At 40.3% G+C, this 22,446-nt stretch overlaps 2 protein-coding genes across 6 annotated transcripts; both read left to right on the top strand.

Annotated features, from left to right (window-relative positions):
• Positions 1-627: 627 nt before the first annotated feature.
• Positions 628-8,586, top strand: LOC147316263 (uncharacterized). 2 transcript variants are annotated; one of them, XM_086259623.1, is made up of 10 exons: positions 628-925; positions 1,485-1,620; positions 1,707-1,817; positions 2,861-2,993; positions 3,587-3,765; positions 3,943-4,016; positions 4,201-4,363; positions 4,442-4,524; positions 5,854-6,044; positions 7,233-8,586. In XM_086259623.1, the coding sequence occupies exons 1-10, from the start codon at positions 805-807 to the stop codon at positions 7,719-7,721; spliced, it is 1,680 nt and encodes a 559-aa protein (XP_086115749.1). In that variant the 5' UTR covers positions 628-804; the 3' UTR covers positions 7,722-8,586. The 2 variants fall into 2 exon arrangements, with proteins under 2 accessions (XP_086115749.1, XP_086115750.1); XM_086259624.1 differs by having other exon boundaries at positions 906-925; positions 1,242-1,620.
• A 421-nt stretch (positions 8,587-9,007) lies between these two features.
• Positions 9,008-22,194, top strand: arhgap22a (Rho GTPase activating protein 22a). Of its 4 annotated transcripts, none has more exons than XM_086259614.1 (10): positions 9,008-9,426; positions 14,385-14,581; positions 15,253-15,340; positions 18,716-18,841; positions 18,982-19,192; positions 19,291-19,423; positions 19,503-19,576; positions 19,921-20,042; positions 20,174-21,161; positions 21,285-22,194. In XM_086259614.1, exons 1-10 carry the CDS (start codon positions 9,294-9,296, stop codon positions 21,502-21,504), a joined length of 2,292 nt encoding a protein of 763 aa, XP_086115740.1. In that variant the 5' UTR covers positions 9,008-9,293; the 3' UTR covers positions 21,505-22,194. The 4 variants fall into 4 exon arrangements, with proteins under 4 accessions (XP_086115740.1, XP_086115739.1, XP_086115742.1 ...); XM_086259613.1 differs by having other exon boundaries at positions 18,713-18,841; XM_086259616.1 differs by lacking the exon at positions 9,008-9,426 and adding an exon at positions 11,161-11,523 and having other exon boundaries at positions 18,713-18,841.
• The last annotated feature ends 252 nt before the right edge of the window (positions 22,195-22,446 follow it).

Here is a 22,446-nt window from a genome sequence, read left to right as displayed (position 1 = left end):
TGAAGAGCGACCCAGTGGATACAAGCACTTACAGCCCATTCCCTCCTCTACCTTTGCTGCACGCTCATGCAGCTTGTAGAAAAGGTTCAGTGTGGAAGAAGTGGGTAAAAGATGGAAAGCTGAGATAAAACAATGACAAGAAAAGAAAAAGAAATGCAGCCCAATGTGTCAAATTAACCAACATGTTAACTATCTGGGCAGCTGCACCATGAACAGTAGTACCAGCAACAACTGATCCTGATGCACCATCTGTGGAGAAGTGAGGAAGAGATGGAGAAAGACTAAATTAACACAAGAAAATAGATGAAGGGAGATAATTAGGAAGGGGGGTATTCAAAGAGTCAGGAAAAATGAATGGCTACTTTGACAGTTATTTTTATTTATTTTTTAAGAAATCGTGAAATAGGATCATCTATGTTTTATTTTCAAAACGACATTCTGCTTCCCCCACATAAGCTGTCATTATGTTTTTAAAGTATTGGTACTGGTATTAGTAATAGTTGGTATCGCGGCACAGCACAGCGCTACTGCTTACTTTGGAGGCGTCATGGTATTTATAGCGACCACGTGCTTTGGGCAAAGCGCGGCCACGTGACACCTTGCAACCAATGCGGTGTCCAGGGCGTGGATTGCCTCAATCAGTTTGACACAATGAAAGATGTCGGTTGCTTTGTAGCGATACATGAGATCCCTTCTCACTTTACCTTATGATGTTGTAGCGCCGCTTCCCAGGAGTTGATTTTGCTTCCTTTGCAGTTTCTGTCGGTGGTAACACTAGAAGGTGGCCTCCGTGTACCCATCATAATGCATCCGATGCCCGTGTCCTCCGTCAGCGGTGGGGACATATTTGATTGTATACAGAGAGGAAATATTGAAGAGTGTATACACTTCGTTCAGAGTAACCGATCTATACTCAAGCAAAAAGGTAAGCTAGGAAGAGATACAGTGCAAACTTCAGATCTGGCTTTTTTAAAAGGTCATTATTCAACCTTATCGCGACGGGATTTCTCAATTTCCTCATTTTATTGCGAGAAAACTGCTGAAACATTAGTTAGAAAGAGAACGTTTATACCCACTTTATGCTGTTTGCCATGCCTGGCTTTAGAACTTTGGAATAATGTGCAAATGTGTTTGGGAGTTAACTATAGTTTTACCGGATGTTATTGTATATTTGATCATTTTCTGGTCTCTCTTGGTTTGATTTTGCCACAATGCCAAAAAGAAACCTAACTCTGCTGCAGCTCTTCTGTGAGATGGTCTGGCACAGATCCTGTGATGAAGAGATGGACAGATCCAGTGACAACACAGCACAAAGTCACATTGTGCTGAACTACTCCAACCCCCAAACTTGAGAGGGCTTTCAGCGTCAACAGGCTGACAGTCGATGCATTTATGCCAGTCTCATATTGTTAGTCAAAGTCAGAGTTGAAGGTCAGTGTCATCAAGCTTGATTGTGTAATGTAAATGCGTTTCTCATCATTCAGGTTGGGGTGGCTTTACCCCACTCCACTATGCTGCTCTGCATGGTAACCGAGCCTTGGTCGACCTTTTCCTTAGTGCAGGAGCTGGTCCTAACCTGACATGTGATGCAGGACAGACAGCTTTTCATTTTGCCTGCAGGTGAGCAGCAGCTGCATATTTAGTTAAAGCCTGGATTTTCAAGGTGAGAGCTTGATTTGAGCTTGTGCACTTTGTACTACTATCAGGCAAGGGAACATCTACATCATACATCAAATGATGCAGTATGGGGCCGATTTACGTCTCATAGACCTACAGGGAAAAACATCACTGCACCATGCGGTCACTGGGGGGAGCATGTAAGTGGATGAAACATTGTATCACAAACTTAGTCGTTTTTGCCATGGGCTACTACACAGTTATATATACAGTGCTATGCAAAAGCCCTGAACCACTCCTAATTTCTTTATATTTTGCTATAAGAATGGGAAATAGGTGCAGTGATCTATTGATACATGTATAAACATAAATAGAAATACAGTATATAAGGTTGACATAGAGGATATACAGTTCTAATAAGTTTCAAAGTCATTAATATCTCCTTTATTCTTCAACACAGCCTGAACTGAATTTCTTTAAGATGACTTCAGGAATTGTTCTTCAGGCTTCTTGAAGGACATTCAAAGCTCTTCCTTAAATCTTGTCTGCCTTTGCTCCCATTTTCTGTCAAAATAATTCCACACCGCTTTAATAAGAAGGTCCGGGCTTTGGTGAACCCAGTCCACTGATAGTCTTTTACTATATGTGTTTCTATCCAGGTATGCTTTTACTACACTGGCAGGGTGTTTGGGATCATTGTCACAATGACAAAAGAAGCTGTTGACAGTCAGTTACTGTCCAGATGGTATTGCATGGTGGATGAAAATCCTACCGTACTTTTCTGCATTCATAATTTTTTACACGATTCCCAGCACCACTGGCTGAAATGCAGTCCCATGCCATGAAAGAGCCTCTGCCAGTTTTACAGATGGCTGTAGACACTCACTGTATGTATACTGATTTGAACATAAATAGATAGAACCAACATTTCCAAATTTGCATTGATCACTCCAAAAAAAACCCAAAAAACTATTGGACTGATTTTTAGTCCAGGTCAGCGTTAAGGGGGTTAACAGACAGAACATTCCTGTATGTCCTGAACAGAAAATGAGTGCAAAAGCAGCCAAAATTCAATTAAAACAAAAACAAAAACCCTCCAGAAAGCCTGGAGAACTATTGCTCAAGACATTTATAAAAATGAGAAGAAAGTCTGGCTTCTTGGAAGGAAAGTATAAAGAAATGTGGGGTGACTTTTGCAAAGTACTGTATTATGCATGCACTAACTGTTAGTTGTTTTTCCCAGCATTGCAGTGCACTATTTGTGGGAGACAGGAATGTTTAGATTCACAGACACAGACATGTACCAGGTGACTCCCCTTCACCTGGCTGCATCCACAGGAAACACAGAAGTTATTCGGTATTTGCTCAAGGACCAGGTATGATACAGTTTTCACTGTCTGCCTCTTTCACCCTCTTTAGTTGTGCAACAGTATTATTACACAGCAATACACAAGATAATGCCCAATCTAAAAGTTTTAATAACAATGTTGAGTCAAATATATATTGTGTAAAAGCTGCCGGGATGACGAACGTCATCATACAAAAATGTACTGTGACTTTATGCTTTAGTCAACTTTTGATCTTTGTGCTTCTTTAACCCAAACATTTAGAGTATGGATTATTAATAATGTAAATAGTGTGACTGGTTGTCTCTCACTCTGTGTGTTGCATGTAGCACACAGAGTATATATTTGCATGAATGCATGGTTTCAACTTGCATTTTGGGGATGGAGCATTGAAGTGTAGTCACTGACTGTTTTCAAGAGCCTGAGCAGTGATTTCCACCAATGCCTGTACCTGTTTTAATGCGTCTGAAAATAATAGGCATTCTGTTGGTGTTTTTATCTTTTTCACTTTTTTTGCAAATATTTGTTTTTTCTTCTTTTTACTTTTCCACTTTTAAACTGTTTAAAATGTAAACTAAGGCTTAAATTATGTACATTTTCTGGGATTTGCAAATATGTTTCAGAGGTGTGCTGTGGATGCAGTTGACCAGCAGGGTGCGACAGCGCTTCACGTCGCAGCAGAGAGGGGTGGAGTGGAAGTGTGCTGGATACTACTGCAGAGAACAGGGTGCGGGATGCTCCATCAGAAGAATCATAGCGGCCTGACACCACTGGAGCTCAGCAAACAGGGCAAAACATTTAGGTGAATCTGCTGCTTCCAGAAATATGTGACACCCCCCTCATAAAACTAGAAGGATGCTGCATTTCATTCTAGCATCCTTTGGTACCTATGAAATATCCAGTATGTTTGCTTTTCCTGATTCGATCTTTCTCTTGGGATTATGATGCTGATTATTACTCTGCTGTATTTTTTCTCTAGACATCAGCAACTCACCAAACTACTGAGTCGGTACATTAATGAGCCAATACACCACAAGCCCAGAGAGTCTCATGGTACATTTGGATCTGTATATGAGCTCTATTCATTTATTTTACAATAAAAACACAAAGATAATAATTGCAAAACAGTTCATGTTACAACTCTGAAATTGGATTTTTTTTTTTTTTTTGATGTTTTATGCTGAATGTGATCTTATAAACAGGTAAAAGGGTGTTTTGTGTTCTTCTTTCTTAACAGTTTTATACTACTGGACACTGTTTTTTCCATCGCTGAGTGGAGCTGCCATCCTGCTGATTGCAGCCATGTTGGGAGGCTATGGGGGTTTAATCTGTGGTTTGCTCTTCCCATGGCTTGCCAGAAGCATTTTCACACAATACCACCGCATGACCACATACCAAAGGTTTGGCAAAAATTGCAGTGCATGTAAATAATCATCCTTTACTGCTATTATATCACATAGCATATGTCTTCTTTCTAGGTTACCTAACCCGATCTACTTGGGAACCCTCATTGCTGGTTTGATCCATTCTCTGCTCTGCTTCTATGGAAAAATGATGCCTAATATCCTTTTGAAAAGCTAGCATATACTAGGTCTTTTGCTCATACATATTTCTTGATAATTCAGCTTTTCACACACCTACGTTAGCTGAGCTGTGAGTCTTGGAGGAGTTCAGCACAATTGTTCAACTGCATGGATGAACACATCAGAATCATACACTATTTATGACAAAATAGAATGCCACTGTATGATGAAGTGACTACATTTTATATTCAAATAGTCACATATGGAGATATGTAGGATAGAGGGGACCTTTGTTTAATCTAATCTTGGAGAGAGTGAGGACAATAGTGAGCAAGGCATTGTTGAGGTGTGTGGTAGGAGTGACAGATGGGTTGAAGATGGAGGTGGGATTACATCAGGGATCAGCTTTGAGCCCCTTCTCCTTTGCACTGGTGATGAACAGGTTGACAGATAAGGTCAGGCAGCAGTCTCCGTGGACGACGATGTTTGCAGACGATATTGTGATTGTGAGTCTGGAGTCTGAAGAGCTGTGGATGTGCTCTGGAGAGAAGAGGAATGGAAGTAATTAGAAGCAAGACAGAATACATGTGTGAATGAGAGGGAGGCAGGTGTAACAGTGAAGATGCGAGGAGTAGAGGTAGTGAAAGTTTAAGTACCTGGGGGTCAACCATCCAAAGCATTGGGTGTAATCAAAGTGAACAGGGTTATTTGTGACAGATGGAGTCATAGGGAAGGTTTACAAGATGGTAGTGAGACCTGCTGTGATGTATTATTTGTGGATGGTGGCGCTGACAAAAATACAGGTGGGGGAGATGAAGATGCTAAGAGTTTGGTGCAAGTGACCAGGAGGGACAGGGTTAGAAAAGAGTATGAGCAGTTTGGAGACAAAGTTAGAGATACAAGGCTGAGATGGAGGGATAGTGGATACACTGGGTGAAGGATGCTAAATATGGGCAGCGAGGAAGACCATGGGAGAGATTCACAGATGGAGCGAAGAAGGACATGCAGAGGGTTGAAGGAAAAGAGGATAGGGATATGGTGATATGGAGGCAGGTGTGGCGAAGAAGAAGTCAAAACTCAACTTCACTGCAACATTATAAACCACTCGAAAACAAAAAAAAATGGTGTAACTCAGGAAAGGGAAAAGATGAAAATTTAACCATATTTACCATTTTGAATTGGTTACACTAATCTTTGGTTACTGACTGTTACATTTTTCACATTTTCATATATATACATTTTACAATTTTATATGAATTCCAGCAAACACTGATGTAAACTGCAGCTAGTTTATTTGGTATTCTACCGAGTCTGTTTAAATGTATGTAAAGTGTGCTATTAAAATTTTTATCCTTAATGTTGTGAATGTGTGTGGCCAACCAGTAGTTTAACCCAGGTGTCGATGGTCCACTTTTCCATACTCCTTGGGTTATTCTGTAAGGTTCTGACACAAGACCCTGGGACACTAGACAGAGCAGAATCAGATCCTCAGTTCTCTTGTATCGCTGATCTGGTGGAGAAGAACCAGAGCCCACAAAGGTTCTGTCCATACTGTGAGGTGAGACATTCATATGGGCATGTTGGTAACTTGTTTTACATGCCACACTTTATATTGTATGTAGTTATTTTTCTAATTATCACTCTTTCTGTTTAGATCTTGAAATTTATGCATAGCCTTTCTGCTAATTGTAACTCCCCTCACATTAGAAAAGGTCTTCACGCACGTGTGTTAAGACCACAGATATCAGAGCTGCCAGGTAATATATGCAGTGATTTGGTAGGTGGGGGAACCCTAAGATCTGATGTTGCAGTGAGGTGAGAGGAAAAGAATCACTTGGTAATAAGTCACATAATGACTTGATTTGTGAGATCTGATATATTTTTCTTTGTCTACAGGCTGTGACATGTACTGCTACTCAAGTATTCACTGTTTCCTGTGGATTTAGCAAAAAGAAAAAATTGAACAAGATACATTAGCACATAGATTCCAGATTCAGACAGCCTAAAGCTAGTATAAAAGGTAGAATTTAGTAAGTGAATTTAATCAGCATCATCACCATCTGCTCTGGATGTCTCCTTACAACAGCATAAATTGATGTAAACTTCACCACAGTACTGAAGCTATCTAGTTTAGAAAGACTAAACTGACTAGTAGTAGTAGTATTAGTATACTTCAGTTTTTTTGCCTATTTTCGTCTGCTCCCTTTTTAACAAATATCACCACAGCAGGTAGCTCCACATGTTTGATTTCTATGCCAGATGCTCTTCTTGATGGAATCAAAAATGGCTTTGTGTCTCCTCCCGGGATCAAGCCGCGGATGTTTTGCTTGTTAGGCAAATCTGTAACCACAGCTCTATTGAGCCCCTCAGTAACACATCATGTAAAGAGCCAATATCTGATTAAAAACTATTAAATGAAATAGAACTTTATATGCAAGATTTAAATTTCCAGATTATAAAATTTAGCTCGCTGAATCAAAGTTCTTGCTTTGAAATTAATCTGTCATCTTCATTCTCATCCTTCTTCCGTACAGCTTGTGTCACACATATACATTTTTTTTCTGGGATGAAAAATGTAAATTAGTTGAATATTACCAAGCAGACACATTTTTTTGAGTGGCCTTATGTGGGTCATTAGAAAGAATGCAGGTTTAAAGCCCTGTCCATTTTTTTTGGTAAAGTCTATACATAAAAATGCATTACTTCTTTCTAATATTTTGATGACCTTCTCCTGTCTTCATCACAGCTCTTTCAGCCTGACTACACTAAACACTGCAAGCTGTGTGAAATGTGCATTAAAGACTACGACCATCACTGCCTTTTCCTCAACCGGTGCATTGGCCGAGGTAACCACCGCCTGTTCCTGGTCTTCATCCTCTCCATGGTGGCTGCCCACCTTCTTTTTGTTGCCACGGGAATAAGTTACCTGTACAGCAAGATGCCTGGAGGCAGCCACAGCTTCTCATTGTGGCTCACATTGTTAGGTGAGGATTTCTGGGTTGTTGTAATGATGATCATGAATGGACTGACACTCATCTGGGAGGTGTGGCTTCTAACTGAGCAGTTTGATGCTGTCGCCACTGGAACAACCACCTACTTTAAACAATGCGAAAGCGCCGCACAACAGCGGTCACTAGCACAGCGCTGGGTGATAGTGCTGTCATTTCTGATGGAGGGTCGGAGACGGGTGGGCAGCAGACAAGCCAGAGAGGACAAAACTGCCATAGACATTTAAAACTGTCACTCTGACCTTTGTGCAGCTTATTTGAAAACATTTCCAGTATTGCTCAAGTACAAATACTCACTCTTAGTTCCTCTGTGTAAGGTGGTTTGTGATAATGTCCTTTTTAGATTCAGTAACTTTAATGCCATATCTGGTACTTGATTTTAGTATATCTAATATATTTTGATATTAAATAGGCTATAGAGTAGATTTGCCAGGACAATAGTTCACAAAGTGACTTGCAGGGTATCTACCACAAATGTAGACATTCGCCTAGTTTTTAGAGACCTCACTGAAAACTCATACTTTAAGAAACAGTGTTTTTATTTTCTCGTTGTTTTATATTGTTTGTGTAAAGTACTCAATATTTTTGACACTGTGTTTTAGCAGCGAGCGTCTACATGAAAGCCTGTGTTTATACTCGTTTTTGTATCCCAGTAATCATTTTTAAATGTCATTCTTTATTGCTGCTCTAAATAAACTTTTGTAAAACTGTAAAACATACAACTGATCAAAGTTTACTGTGTTTTCATAAAATTAGCAAGTCCAGTGATTAGCTGGAGATAATGGTTAACAACAGACGACCCAAAAGACTTTCTTCCCAACCTAATGTCGTTACCTCTCTAACCTGCTCCGAGTCATTTGTGCCATGACACTTCCTCTGCTCTCATTAATGGGATATGCTTTTTTCATGCCTTCAATTACACACACTCATTTCCTATGTGTCCCTCAGGACTGTATTTCTAGATTATAGATGATATTCCACACACCCCAGAGGCTGGTGTGTCTGGTCTGTGTGAGTGGCCATGTCGTGTGACATAATTCAGTGTCTGCTGTACTGCCGCTTGTACATATGGAGTGATCAAGTTGATCACATAAAGGCTTTTTAACCTTCTGTATTCTCTTGTCTTGATTTCATCTCCAGCTGGTTGCCACTTGATATCCCGATTTATTTTATTTATACTGACGATGTTTTTATGCTGTAAGAAAATATGTTTCACACAATTTTCTGACCTGACATCACCCCCTTGATTTACATATTGGAAAACCATTTACAGCGCTTTATTTTGCTGTCTTGTTAGTGATACGAGCAGTACAGTGATGCCATTTAAAGGAGAAACTAATATTATTTTTGTACACAAGTCAGCAGTTTTCACTTCTTCATCGGGCCAGCTCACTTCCTGAGTGAGAGACAGACTAAAAATGAGGACAAGGACAGTGGGAGAACCCCACAGCTGTGTGTTATTTCCCTATAAAGCAGTACCTATCACTGCAGATGCCTCAGACAGTGTGACTTTTTTTTTTTTCGCTGCACGGAGAGTCTGGCTCCAGAGAGAGAGAGTCGTCCGGTCTATCCATCCAAGACGACATGGCAAGTAATGCTCGCATGACAGTCTCTATTTCCTTCCCTCTATCACCGTCTGTTCACATCAGCATTCCTGAGAGACAAGTCAGAGGCGTTACTGATAGCAACTATAGTGGTCCCTTTTCTGTGAGCATGTGAATGTCATTTGATTTGTTTCTTGGAGATTGGCTATTAAGCAGAGGACTGAGACTTCAGTTTTGTCATTGTTTAGAGCCTGAATGTGCTTGCTTGCTTGTGTTATGGCTCTAGAGATGGCCCCGGTGGAGAAGGATACCTACGGTGCACACAAGTTCAATGCCATGAATCCTAACAGGACTCCATATATCAGTGACAAAGCAAAGGAACTAGCAGGTAAAGCTCAGTTTTTAACTTGTTTTGTGTTGAATGTCACCATATAATACAAGCTGATTATTTATTTTAAGCTTAACTTCATCTGAGCTCTCAAATGAAGTTAAGTAGTAATTTTGTTTTGTCTTTTTCATCAGTGTTTCTGTATCCATCTGTGTGATCCTTGTACTGCCTGTGAGAGTTTAAGCTGTTTCTATGGCCAAAGTTATGTTATTACAAATGCTTCTCCTTCATAAAGTCCTAACGTTTGGTGTCATTTGTAAATAACGGACTGTTACAGAAATCTCAGTCAGCTCTTTCTTCTTACAGCGTCTCTGTAATGTATATTGGTCTCATCCACCCTCTTGATTTCATGATTTGGAGGCTTTTAAACAGACTACAACCTTAGAACAAGCTGAACAGGAACAAGAACATCACACCCTCGAGACTTTTGGTTTTTACCACACAAATTACTGAGTGATTGAGGTAGTTTGGCATTTACTGTCCGACTGTAAATCTCACCCTGAGTGAAACAGGATACTTAATACGAGTGTTTACAATACAGTTTTGTTTGATTTGAACATATGTCCACCCAAAATCTGTTCTGCCAAATGTCTGCGATGGATTATATGGTCAAAGCTTACATACTTTAAAAAAACACACAAAAAACACAGAGATTTAAAAAGACATTCTTTTAAAATGTTAATGTTAGGGCGGTCCAGTGGATGGGGATGTTGCCTCCCAGCAAGATTGGCCTCAGTTTAATCTCCTGACAGGGGAAAAGCTTTCTAAGTGGATTTTAGTGTTTTCCACTTTATGTGGATCCACTGCTCTAATGCTTTAGAAAAGTCTAATGGACTTTTCTCCAAAGTCCGAGTGATTGTGACTTAATTTTACTTTATCTGATAATAGCTGTCAGATCAAGATGTTGCCTTACAAACTTCATACACTGACTTGTGGCTGTGGATGATGCACCATCTCTCCTCCCAAGCAGACAGTTTTTTCTAAAGGTTATTAATGGATTTCTAGTTCTTGTCTTGACTTCCTCTAAGTGACATTTTTAATGACATTTTCAGACAGAGGAAATTGAAACCTTTTTATAACTTGTCTCTGATTGTTGTGCATCAATAAGCTTCATTTTTAGATCCTCACCAGGTGCTCGGCTGACTCAGGACCTCAGGGGAGTCAGCGGTAGGTGCTTCTTCAGGTCTGAAGAAATAGAAAAATCGTGAAGTTCTGAAGATGTCCTTAGGAAAAAAAGTTGATGTTGATGAATTTAGAACTAGAAGGATATCCAGACATTTTCACATACATTGCAGTTTTTTTATATGTCTATTCTAAAGTCTTAAAACAGCTGAATAAATGTTACATTTCTAAATGCCTGCTTGTCACAGGGGTTGAATGTATTTAATTCCATTTAAAGATATCAGCAAAACTTCTGAGATTTACAGCTATACGTCGACATCGCGGTGTCACATCTACTTTCACTGCATCATAACACTTAGTGGTGAGACTGATGTCAGTGGAATCAAATATATTGATCTGAGGTTGTACATCAGGGTTCACATGAGCCCATAATCAAATCTCCACAACCAGCTGTGGGGATTGTGAAGACTGTGGAGCAATAGCGAAGCTAAAAACACAGAAAAGGATGACAAGACAGAGGACACCAAGCCAGACGTATTTATGGTGAGAAATTGATACTGAGAGTGTGCAGCAGAAGGCAGAGTGACTGATAAAGAGACAGACCAAAGAGAAAGAGAGGGAGAGAGTAGGCAGGGCTCTAGGTATGTAAGGAACAACAGCGTACTGGGCCAGTGGGACAGAGAGGGGGAGTCAGACGTAAAGGAAAGAGGGGATCCAGAGGAGAGTGTGAGGTTAAGTGTGTGTGTGTATGTGTGTGTGAGTGTAAAATCAGACAGAGTGCAAGACTGTGAGCCAGGGAGAGAGATGCTCGAAGAGGATGAGGAGTAACAGGGCGAGGCAACAGCGAGAGGAGCCGGTAGAGCGTGTATGTGAGGAATAGTGTGTGAACAGAGGGATGCGGTCATGTCTCTGTGAGAAGGAGCAGTATAGCAACGGTAACCATGCTGAGCCCCAAGATAAAACAGGCACGCCGGGGTAAGCACAGTCCCTCCTCCCTTTCCTCCATCCTTCATCCTGGCTTCATTTTTCTGTCTTGCCTTCCTTTCTTGCTGCTTTCTGCTTCTTTTTTCTTTTCCTTTTTTATTTAACTTGCTGCTGCTGCAGAGCTTAGTCTGCTGTCTTTTTCATTGTCTATCATCAATATTGTCATTAGTGCTTTCACTGATAATGACATGCAGAGCAGTGTGTCCTTGCATCCTAGTGAGCATTTTACTAGCAATTTGATTCATTTTCTTGCATGATCCTGAGTGTAGTGGCTTCAGCTGTTCTGTGGAGAGCTCACTGAGTGTTAACAGGCTCTACTATAGGGTGATGTAATCCGACATGTCTTCCTCAGGTGATTACACTACCCTTATTCCTAGAAGATTTAATTCTGATGGAGATGAGGCACGTTGTAGTAAGCATCGGTGCTGGGAAGATAATTATCGGTCTCAAAATCACTTGTATTCTGACGTGTGCACCTGAACGCATGACTGTATCTCTGTTCAAGGTTTCCCCCAGCTATTCGGCTGTGGGTTTTTGGCAGGTGACAGAGATCCAATTGGGAGGAATGCGTGACTCTCTGCCCCTGTAAATCCCAACAGCTGACTCTCAAACATAGTTCCTCTAATGCTGGGTAAAATCCATTTGTGACCACAGAAGTTGGGACACCAAATATATGTTCCTCTCACATGATATTGTGAAGATTAATATGGAAGCTGTAAATCAGAGGAACAGCTCCTGCCACCGAGATCATCATGATGCAGTGTATAAATACTTCCTGTGCTCTTCATAGCAAGCGGTTGCTAGATAACACACAGTTTGGCACACTGTTGCAGGTGCCACGGGCAGTTGTGACAGCTGCCACCTTAATTTGAGGAAAAAATGATTATTATTGAAATTGCTGTTCCGATACATCTTCTTCGTGAAGCTTCATTTTTCTGTGTCTTTAGGCGAAGATGTTCCTTCGTTTCCCCCCTGGCAGCTGATCACTTGTTCTAGACCAGCCGTAAAAATCGGATCATAAAAGATGATGGGGTGGAGAAGTGCCTCCTCTTTCTCCTTCACGAATACAGTCAGAGAGTGCAGTAGCTGTAGTTGCTTGCCATGTCTTGTGCGCTTGCCATCTCTCATTTGCTGTAATGGTATCCTCCTTTGATTAGATTCCCAGCTCTGCTCTCCACTGACCCTTTTATGCAGCATCTTTTAGGGCAAATTCAAACAGCATCTCAGAGCTGGGTCTGGATCCTACTCTGTTATGCTGGAAGACATTTACAAAACTGTGAATGATGTAGATGAAGCTTCTCTATTATCTGTATAGTTGGATGATTACTGAAACATTTGAGTGGATAACATAAGGGCTTTAGCAAATATTATGTGGTCCTTTTGAGATACCATAGATTCAAAATTGAGAGGAAAACCATTGTGAACTGAGCTGTGTTTATCATCATCACTAATAAATGTATTATTGCACCCTTATCTCATTCAAATGGTAATGACATATAATACATTTTATATTAATAACTGAATTATTTCAATAATACATAAATAATTTACATTTCAATCATTTAAAGGTTGGAGCAGCTATCCACAAGGTAAAACCTCATAGAATATATTCAAATACCACTACTGTTGCTACCACCACAGTGAGACCTTGTTACTTTAGATTAAACTGTTTATATATACCTTTACAACACTTACAATCGGCTTAAATTGCAAACTACTCAGTGGTGAATAAAATAGTTTCAGTCAGCTTCACTGCAACCAAACATGAAACCAAACAGCAAAACGCTACAGTAATGCACCATTAATAATCTTAACCAGCGTGAGCCCTTTTACTTTTGATACTACGGTGGGCGGATGTATAGCTGTCATGTTTGCACCAGAACGTATGACTATAGTTCTGTTCAAGGCTTACATTCACTCAAATACTGCTGAAGATGCTGTACTTTACTTCAGTAATACAATTTTTAAGCTTTACTTTCTATGTGTTTTGTTTTGTTTTGTTTTTATATAGAAGTATGAGACACGGTTACATTATATCTGCTGTATTTATAAACCTTGATGAGCCTGCTTCAGCTGTCATTTTGGAAATGACTGCTTCACACAGTCATTCTTCTTCCTTCTCAGCAATCATGACTCTGCAAAGGAAGGATGTCCAGCAAGGGGAGAAATAGAAATGAGGAGTCCAGACAGAGAGCTGATAACAGAGCGAGAGAAAGAGAGAGGGAGGGAGAGGAAGAGAGAGATGAAGAGAAGAAACAGGAGAGGGAAAGGAAAGAGAGATCTCTGTCCAGGCCCTTAAAGATACCTTCCCTGCTGTCCTCAGCAGAAAGCAAAATGCAATTAACAAGGAAAAAAGATGCCATTGATTTCTCTCTTCTCCCCTCTGCCTGTGCCTTGTGTTTATCTCTCTCTTTTCTCTTGCTGGTTGACTCCCCAGGGATCGCTCTACTGTCACAGTTTTTGCTCCATTCCTTTGGCATACAGATGCTAATATATAATCCATATTTTAATTCCGGCTGTAGCAGTCAAAGCACAGTCTGATCCAAAGCAAAACCTGTCTATGTATAGCAATGAGACTGGAAATAATGGATGCCCTTGTTAATATCTGAAACAAATTAAAACATGTACAGAAATAGACGGGTTTCTTAAAACAAGATGGCTTTGCAGTGAAATGGAGGCATTCCCTTTGTAGGCTGAATTCAGATGAAATCTTGATGCATGGCCCATGCTGTGGGCTTAGCGGTACCCGAGGGAGACTACAAAGAAAGATTTAGAAAATTACTTATCCCGTGTCTTTGTGGAATACTGTCTCTGTCACTCTTTTTCTGATCTCAATGTGTGTACCCATGCAGCACGGTCCAAAAGCATGGTTCTCGGAGAGTTGACAAGGGTTTCCAGGCCCTGTTCTCCTCTGGATCATGAGAAAGCGCTGAAGGCGGGCTGGCTCAAGAGACAGCGGAGTATCATGAAAAACTGGCAGCTGCGCTGGTTTGTCCTGAGGACCGAAGCTCTGTATTTCTACAAGGATCAGGATGAAAGCAAAGCACAGGTATTGCAAAATAGCACATATGAGATATTGACACCTGTTGCAAGGCTGCTCTGTTATATTCCATCGTATTCCCCCTGAAACATCTGAGCCAACTTCTTGAACTGATCCGATTAGTATTTAGAACCCAAAACTGATCACTCGACTGTGTTTTTCAACTAAAATAAAACCAAATGTGTTTTCCATTCTCTTAAATAGCCAAGTGAAATAAAAGTGACCGTGTGTTTTTTTTTAAAAACTGTTTGCTAAATGAAATACTTGGTGTCGAGCTATGGCTGGGTAAATATCATTATCTTTAACACAGAAAATCAGCTCCATTAAGACCTCCCCACAGTCTCCATTAAAGCCATAGCGTGTTGTTACTGCCCTGACACATACACTGATTATGTGGTAACTACCTACCCTGTGGTTGTGTCTGAAGCACTTAGTTTTTGACCTTTGACCCTATCTGTGCTGAAAGGATCAAAAATGCTAGTACATCAGGAAGCACCAGTAGGATAAGTAGATGAAGAGATGTTTCCCTGAGTCATTCCTCCCTCCATCATCATTGCCTCCCTCTGTTGGACAATTGCCCAGAGTCCCGTGTACTCAGCGCTCCATAATATTTAACATTCACTACACGCCCTTGTCCAGAACCTCTGATATCTCACACCTTCCTCGCCTTTCTCCGGCAGGGTTGTATTCCTCTACAGGGTAGTCAGGTCAATGAGGTGCCTGCCAATCAGGACGAGCCTGGCCGCCACCTTTTTGAAATAGTTCCAGGTGAGTTGGCATAGTGACAGTTCTGTTATATAAGGAAACAAGTAAGTAAATAAGCCTTGTTCAAGAGATGCTGAACAATCTGTTTAGCACCGAGTGCCAAATAGAAAACTTCGCACTTGGCTCCCTTTAGATTTTTAAGTCAAACTTTATGTTTTACCTAGCGGTACTTTTCTCTGTGTTGCTTAAAATTGTGATCAGACTATACATGCAGCAAACCTCTGTTTAACCTGTGCTGATCCAAGTATCTCTTGTACCATCTGGTAGTTTTAGATGGTCACAGTGAAGAATGATTTTAGGATATTAAGATGCCTCCCTGATGTCATTGTTCAAAATGTCACTATATATAGATATACATAAATCATGCTTACAATGAGCTTAAAGTGCAATGAATTCTAACAGATAAAAGTACCCAGCTGTAAATAAATGTGCCCCACTGCAACTAAACGTAAAAGCAAGATCCTCCAGTAATGCATGCATTAATAATTAATGTAATTAGAATATAATGTATCCCGGACTGGGGCCATTTTCGTACACAGTGAGCACTTTTACTTTTGATACTGATAATGCTAAATGCATTCACTAGGTGTATGTTTGTACGGAAGCGTAGAGCTGCCACCCAGGCAAAAGAAAAATACAAGTGTATCACGTTATAAGGTGAAAGGTTTATTGTTCTAACAAGATACTTTTCCTGTTTGTACAATATACTATCATGTTTGTACAATATACTTTTCACGTTTGAACAACATAATATCACGTTATTACAATATACATAATTATCACGTTCGTACAATATAGGATCACGTTCGTACAATATTGTACGAACGTGATAATTATGTATATTGTAATAACGTGATATTATGTTGTTCAAACGTGAAAAGTATATTGTACAAACATGATAGTATATTGTACAAACAGGAAAAGTATCTTGTTAGAACAATAAACCTTTCACGTTATAACGTGATACACTTGTATTTTTCTTTTGCCTGGGTGGCAGCTCTACGCTTCCGTATGTTTGAGCCACTGTACTCTATGTAGATATTACAGTTTTTACTTTGCTAATTCTAAGGCTTCATATATCACGATGTGATAAAAATAATAATAATCTGATCCTTAACGAGGTCTAAAACCATTTCAATACAACCTGAAGTGAACAACAACAACACATACATATTACATGATTATTTCTTTAACCAAAATGAATCCAAAATGCCAAAGCAGTGTATAAAAACTATGTGATTCACATTGACATGATCTTGTAAAACCACTTTTAGCAATAATAACTTCACGTTATTATTTCTTGTATGATTTTATCAGTGTCCTAAATTATTGTCAAAGAATTGTGTCCCACTCTTCTTTACAACATTGCTTCAGCTCATCGAGGTTTGTGGGCATTCATTTGTCCACAGCATGCTTGAGATCCCTCCACAGTATTTCATGGTTGAGGTCTCGACCTTGACTGGGACATTTCACACTTTGATTCTTTTTATTTTCAACCATTTTCTTGTAGATTTGCTGCTTCATCTAAGCTTTATCTTTCAGATTGATGACCTCACATTTGACCTCAGGTCCTCTGGCTGCAAAATAAGCCCAAATCACAATCCACCACTGGGCTTGACAGTTTGTGCTAAAATGCTGTGTTTGATTTTGTCTGTCCAAAGAAGGTTTTTAACCCTCCTAAGCCAAGCTGCAATGCTCTTTTTGGAAATAAGATGCTTTTTATTGGCAACTGTTCGGACAGGTCATTCTACTGTCATGAACTTTAACTGTTAACATGCTAACTGAGGCCTGTAGAGTCTTATCTCTTAAGGTTTTTGTTTGTTTGTTTTCAGTTTCTCTGAGTATTTCATGGTCCGACCATTGGGTGAATTTACTGGGACTTCGACTTCTGGGGAAGGCTGGCAAAGGTCTTAAACGTTTTCCCCTTCGGAATAATCTTTCTAACTGTAAAATAATAGACTTCAAATTGTTTGGAAATCAACAATTGCATCTCTAAGATCATTAGTGACATATTTCCTCCTAGGCATTGTGTTGGTTAATATCTGAATCCTCCACAGAAGCAAACTGCCAAACATCTACTTTCTAGATGATCACTGTCTGATGATCAGGAAATTAAATACATTTGATCAGCAGTACCTGGCTCTTACTTACCTCCTTAATTCCTATCAAAGTAGTAAGGGTGCACTTAATTTTTGACACACTGCCTCTGCATTATGGCTTAGCACGTGTTAAATAAATAACAACACAGTTTTGTAGTTCATCTGAGGTTGTATTTACATAATTTTAAGACATGCAGATTCTTTTTTATCATATCTAGATGCATAAAATCCCAATTTAAAAGGGGGTGTACTTTCTTTTTACCATGAACACCTTCCTGCTGCTCAATGGATTTGAATATTAATATCCAAATGTACTTTAATTTTTTTATGGAGTACTTTACTTTTGTTTATTTACCACCTTACATAAAATCAGCTGTTTCATTTCTTTTTACAGAAGCATGAATATCAAATTTCCATTGGAATATAAGTGGATTTTTTTCCCTCATACATTCAATTTAGCTGTTCCAGAAATATATAAAACACATTTATTTTAGGAAAATGGCTGGCAATAAAAATGTAGAGTTTGTAATAAATGGTTTATTATGTGCAAATACACTGCCCTCAGTCTCATGTGACCTTGTAGGAAAAGACTGTCTAGTTGGAAAAAAACAGTGTGAAAACACATGTGAGGAAAGGTCCAGGACAGAGAGAGAAAAGAGTGAAAAGCATGCTGCAGTTGCTGGTGTCCCATGGGAAGCCTTCTCTTTCTGGGTTGTTTGTCTCTCACACACAACACACTATGCACCACAGTGCAGGACTTAGCAATGAATGCGGGTACTAATATGTATTCTCCACAATGAGCCATGTGCAATCCGTGCTAAACCCCCTTTTCAAATCCTGTGTTTTGTATTGCTTTTTCTAAAATATGTGAGTTAAGTTTTATGCTTTTATCTCTGCTGAGTATTTCCACCTCTTCAAAGGCACAGGGGTACAACGGTAATCAAAGCTGTGCTGAAATGAACTAAATGTCAAACTGAAATGTCATCCCGGGTGGCATCAAGCTGTGTTCACCCAGAGGAAGAAAAGGCAGAGCTGCATGATTGTGTCTTTGTACTTTACAGGGGTGCTTGAGCTAATGAGGTTATTGAGAATACTGATATTGATGTTAGCAGCTGGATCTGTAAACAAAGTAATTCTGCAAAGTCACTTGCAATCTAATTTGCAGAGGTGCTATCTGTTTTGTGTTTGATTCCATATGATTAATAGTGAATTTGAAATGTGCTAGTCATTATTCCATAGGGACCAAGACAAAATTGAAGCATGGCTTTCTTTTCAGCAGGGGCTGGAGAAAAGGATCGAACTGGTATAAGCCATGAATCATTCCTGCTGATGGCCAGCTCCCAGAGCGACATGGAAGAATGGGTCAGAGCCATACGTAGAGCTATATGGGCTCCACTTGGTGGAGGTTTGAGTCTTTAAAATGTCCTTATATAGACACACATGAACACAGAAGGGTCTGCATGCCTTAAAAAAAGGGATACGGGGTTTGCATAAGAAAATTTTTGAGCTATTAGTCACATGAATTTCTTGGTTTTGTGACTGAAGGTGTCTTTGGGCAGCACCTAGAGGAGACAATGTTGTATGAATCCCAATGTGGCCCTCAGAGACTAGTCCCTGTGCTGGTTGAGCAGTGTGTATGCTTCATCCGTGAAAATGGACTCAAGGAGGAAGGCCTTTTCAGGGCCCCCGGACAGACCAATCATGTTAGAGAACTGCAGGATGCCTTTGACCGCGGTGAGAAGCCAGTGTTTGACAGGTGAGGCAGTGGGAGGGGGAATTTTATCCACAACAGTATGCTAAGCCATTATCTGTATGGAATAGTACTCTATATTGTGCAGTCCTTTTCTCTTTCAGTTCCACAGACGTCCACACAGTGGCATCACTGTTAAAGCTGTACATACGAGAGCTGCCAGAGCCTATAATCCCATTCTCCAAATACACACAGTTTCTCTCTTGCGCTCAGCTTCTTACCAAGGATAAAGAAATGGTATTGAATTGTCTACTTAAGACTTTACTGGTACATTTCAAAATCTGTTCTTAGCAATAAACATCTACTTTTTTCCAAGGGTATTACAGAGCTCGGCAAACAGGTGAAATCACTTCCTCAGGTCAACTACAACCTCCTTGAGTACATCTGCAAGTACGTAAAGTGTATCTTGTCACCTATATATATATATCAGTGCTGATGTCATTGGGATGGGACTCATTATTCTGCCTTCACGGCTTCACAACTGATGATTTGTCAGCTTATCAAACCAGAGACATTCATTACACCCACATTGTCTTCATCAGGGGAAGTGACATCACTGTGCATAATTGCATATCTTCTCTAACTCCTTACATTATGGAAAAAAAATCCCACGCACCAGTCACAATGAGACCTCTCAATCATCCGACCTGATTATTTTTTAAAGCCAGCTTTAGCAAAGCTTAGCACTGATGATTATATGAAAATAAGTTTTGCTTTTGGTTGTGTCTGTTCAGGTTTCTGGATGAGGTGCAGTCTCACTCCAATGAGAATAAGATGAGTGTTCAGAACCTGGCCACTGTGTTTGGACCTAATATCCTTCGGCCCAGAGTGGAGGATCCAGTCACCATGATGGAGGGTTAGAGAGCACATCGATCTTTGCTAATTTAATGCAAATTTGTGAATAAAAGCATGAATTTCAATCAGTGTGTACAAAGTTTCAAGATAACTTGAGAAATTTGTTGTATTTTTGTTTGCCATTCTAAACAGGAAGTACGCAGGTGCAGCACCTAATGACTGTGCTGATTAGTGAACACTCACGACTTTACCAACGTGAGGAGCCAGAAACAGAGATTAAAGTTCCCATACAGCGCCAGGAGAGCCAAAGGTGCAAGGTGGAATGGCTTTCACAAGAAGACCCTGACCACCCACATCCCTCAGGGACAAGCTCCAAAATGCCTAATGAAAAAGCCCAACCTTCCACTTCTTCTACAGACATTAAAGTAACAGCAGTGAGCCCTGTTACACTGGACAAGGGTGAGGAAAGTCAGACTGAAGGGAAGAGCAAAAGCAAGACAGAGGAAGACATCAAGACTGAAGGAAAAGTTGGAAGCGATGCAGCTGTTAGCCCTAGCAAACAGGCTAAAGCATTGCCTTCCTGGAGATCCACCTTCAAGGGCAGTGCAACCTCAGGTGGGCCAAGAGGGAAAATAGGGGGATCTGCAGGGGACGTGTCGGCTGCCGGGGGGAGCAACTGGTTAATGAATGGTCTGTCATCCCTCCGAGCACACAGACGTACCACCTCATCTGGGGAGAGACTAAAAGACTCAACTGTATCGCTAAAGGATTCAACCCTCTCCCTTAAAGAAACTACTCTTAAAGACTCTCACAGAGACTCTGATGAAGATTCTTCTCGAACATCCTTGTCTCACAGAGCTCTCCACCAATCCCACAGACTGTCTGCTTATGACAACGTGGCCCCCTCCAGTCTAAGTCTACCTGCTGACACTTCGTCCATCTGGACGTCTTACGAAATTTCATTGTCTGAGCCAGAAGGGAGTGATAAAGCAACAAAATTAGAACCGAGTCAAGAGAGGCCCACACAGTTGAAGGACTGTGCAAATACTTTGGATCACAGTCCAAGCTGCAATGAAGATGATGATCTTGCAGAAACAAATGAAGATGCCACAAGCAAGGTGGCCCAGCTCAAGCAGGAACTGAAGAAACAGAGGGCGAGCTATGAAGTCCGTATCCGCAAGTACGAATGAGTCATTTGTCATTCTGTTTAGAATAGCCATTCAAAATCAAAATGTATTATTTATTTATTCATTATTATTCATACATGTAATATTTATTATTAATTATATTTATTTCATTTGAGGTTGGAAGAGTCCTGTTCCAACTACCAGTCCCAGATAAACCGCCTCGAGGAGGAGCTAGACCAGGAGAAGAAGAAGTTTCACATGCTGGAGATCCGACTCAGGAACTCAGAGCGGGCTCATCAAGATGCAGAAAATCGCAACATTCTCCTTCAGCAAGAGATGGAGGAATTCTTCAAAACCCTCGGAAATCTAACTACAGGAGCAACACGGACCAAATAGACCAGACCAGCCTGCCTTCATCTGGTCCATCAGTGGAGGAGGAGCTCAGTTACTGGGACGCCCAACCAGCCCCAAAGCTTTGAAGACCAAATACCTCTAGCGCAGTACTAATTGCCATCTTTTAGTACAGCTCTCTTGTGCCTACACTGACCAGTGCCGGTGCCAAACAAGAACTCCTCTGGACCAAGCACCTCTTATTTGTCATTCCTTGCTGTTATATACCATAGGTCATTTAATTAGCAATTGAAATTTCCTTGTAAGAAACCAGAAAAGGCCTTACTAAAAATTATGAGGTACATAATACATAGATACGTTATTGTTGATGCTGATATTCTAGAAAGAAAGGTAAGCTTTTAGTAAAAGAAAGAATAATGTGAGACGTTAAAATTCAACTCTTTTATTTGCAGGAGTTGAAGGTTGACAGTTTCCATTTTCTGATGTATATATTTGGTCTGTTAGTGAGGCAAGTGACCTTCCCAAAAGACACCATAAAAGGTTAACTCGTTGCTGACAGTGTTTGGCCAATCAGAAGAATGCATTGTACCAGTAGTGCTGAATGGCTCTTTTTTCCCCACGTGTACCTGCACTAATATCAGATTTACTCAGAGGCAAAATCCTGCTTAGTCTCTTCTATTGGTTTTATTTCTAAGGACAATGAAGGAGGAGCAAAAAAATAAAAAAAAATAAAAAGTTGAATTGTGGCCAAGAGTCGGGACAGCGTCACATTCCCCAAAGTGCATTTTGGGAGCTGATGCTAGGGGTTACTGCCTGGAGTGCCCTACCATGAAAAAAAAAATCAGGCAAAAAGGACATTTTGGGAATTTGAGCCTTACAAAAAGTTATCCTGGCAAAAGCAAATGTCTGTTTCCCAACTCTCTGAAAGCATAAGTACAGTGCAATCTACAGTAAAATGTACAGATCTGTCACTAACTTTACTAATCC

This window comes from Aulonocara sp. 'chitande type north' Nkhata Bay, linkage group LG13 (genome assembly GCF_057382095.1).
Source record: "Aulonocara sp. 'chitande type north' Nkhata Bay isolate Kocher_YH1m ecotype deep benthic linkage group LG13, A_spYH_male_GT1.1, whole genome shotgun sequence".
Taxonomy (NCBI): Eukaryota; Metazoa; Chordata; class Actinopteri; order Cichliformes; family Cichlidae; genus Aulonocara; species Aulonocara sp. 'chitande type north' Nkhata Bay.
This window is presented reverse-complemented; position numbering and strand designations above follow the sequence as displayed.

Excerpts from the sequence above, each read along its gene's own strand:
- arhgap22a (XM_086259613.1), top strand. The coding sequence starts at position 9,294 with ATGTGCTTGCTTGCTTGTGTTATGGCTCTAGAGATGGCCCCGGTGGAG. Across the intron at positions 20,043-20,173 it reads TCCAGTCACCATGATGGAGG|GAAGTACGCAGGTGCAGCAC; the intron begins GTTAGAGAGCAC and ends CATTCTAAACAG. Across the intron at positions 21,162-21,284 it reads TATGAAGTCCGTATCCGCAA|GTTGGAAGAGTCCTGTTCCA; the intron begins GTACGAATGAGT and ends ATTTCATTTGAG.
- LOC147316263 (XM_086259623.1), top strand. The coding sequence starts at position 805 with ATGCATCCGATGCCCGTGTCCTCCGTCAGCGGTGGGGACATATTTGAT. Across the intron at positions 1,621-1,706 it reads GCTTTTCATTTTGCCTGCAG|GCAAGGGAACATCTACATCA; the intron begins GTGAGCAGCAGC and ends TACTACTATCAG. Across the intron at positions 6,045-7,232 it reads GGTTCTGTCCATACTGTGAG|CTCTTTCAGCCTGACTACAC; the intron begins GTGAGACATTCA and ends TCTTCATCACAG.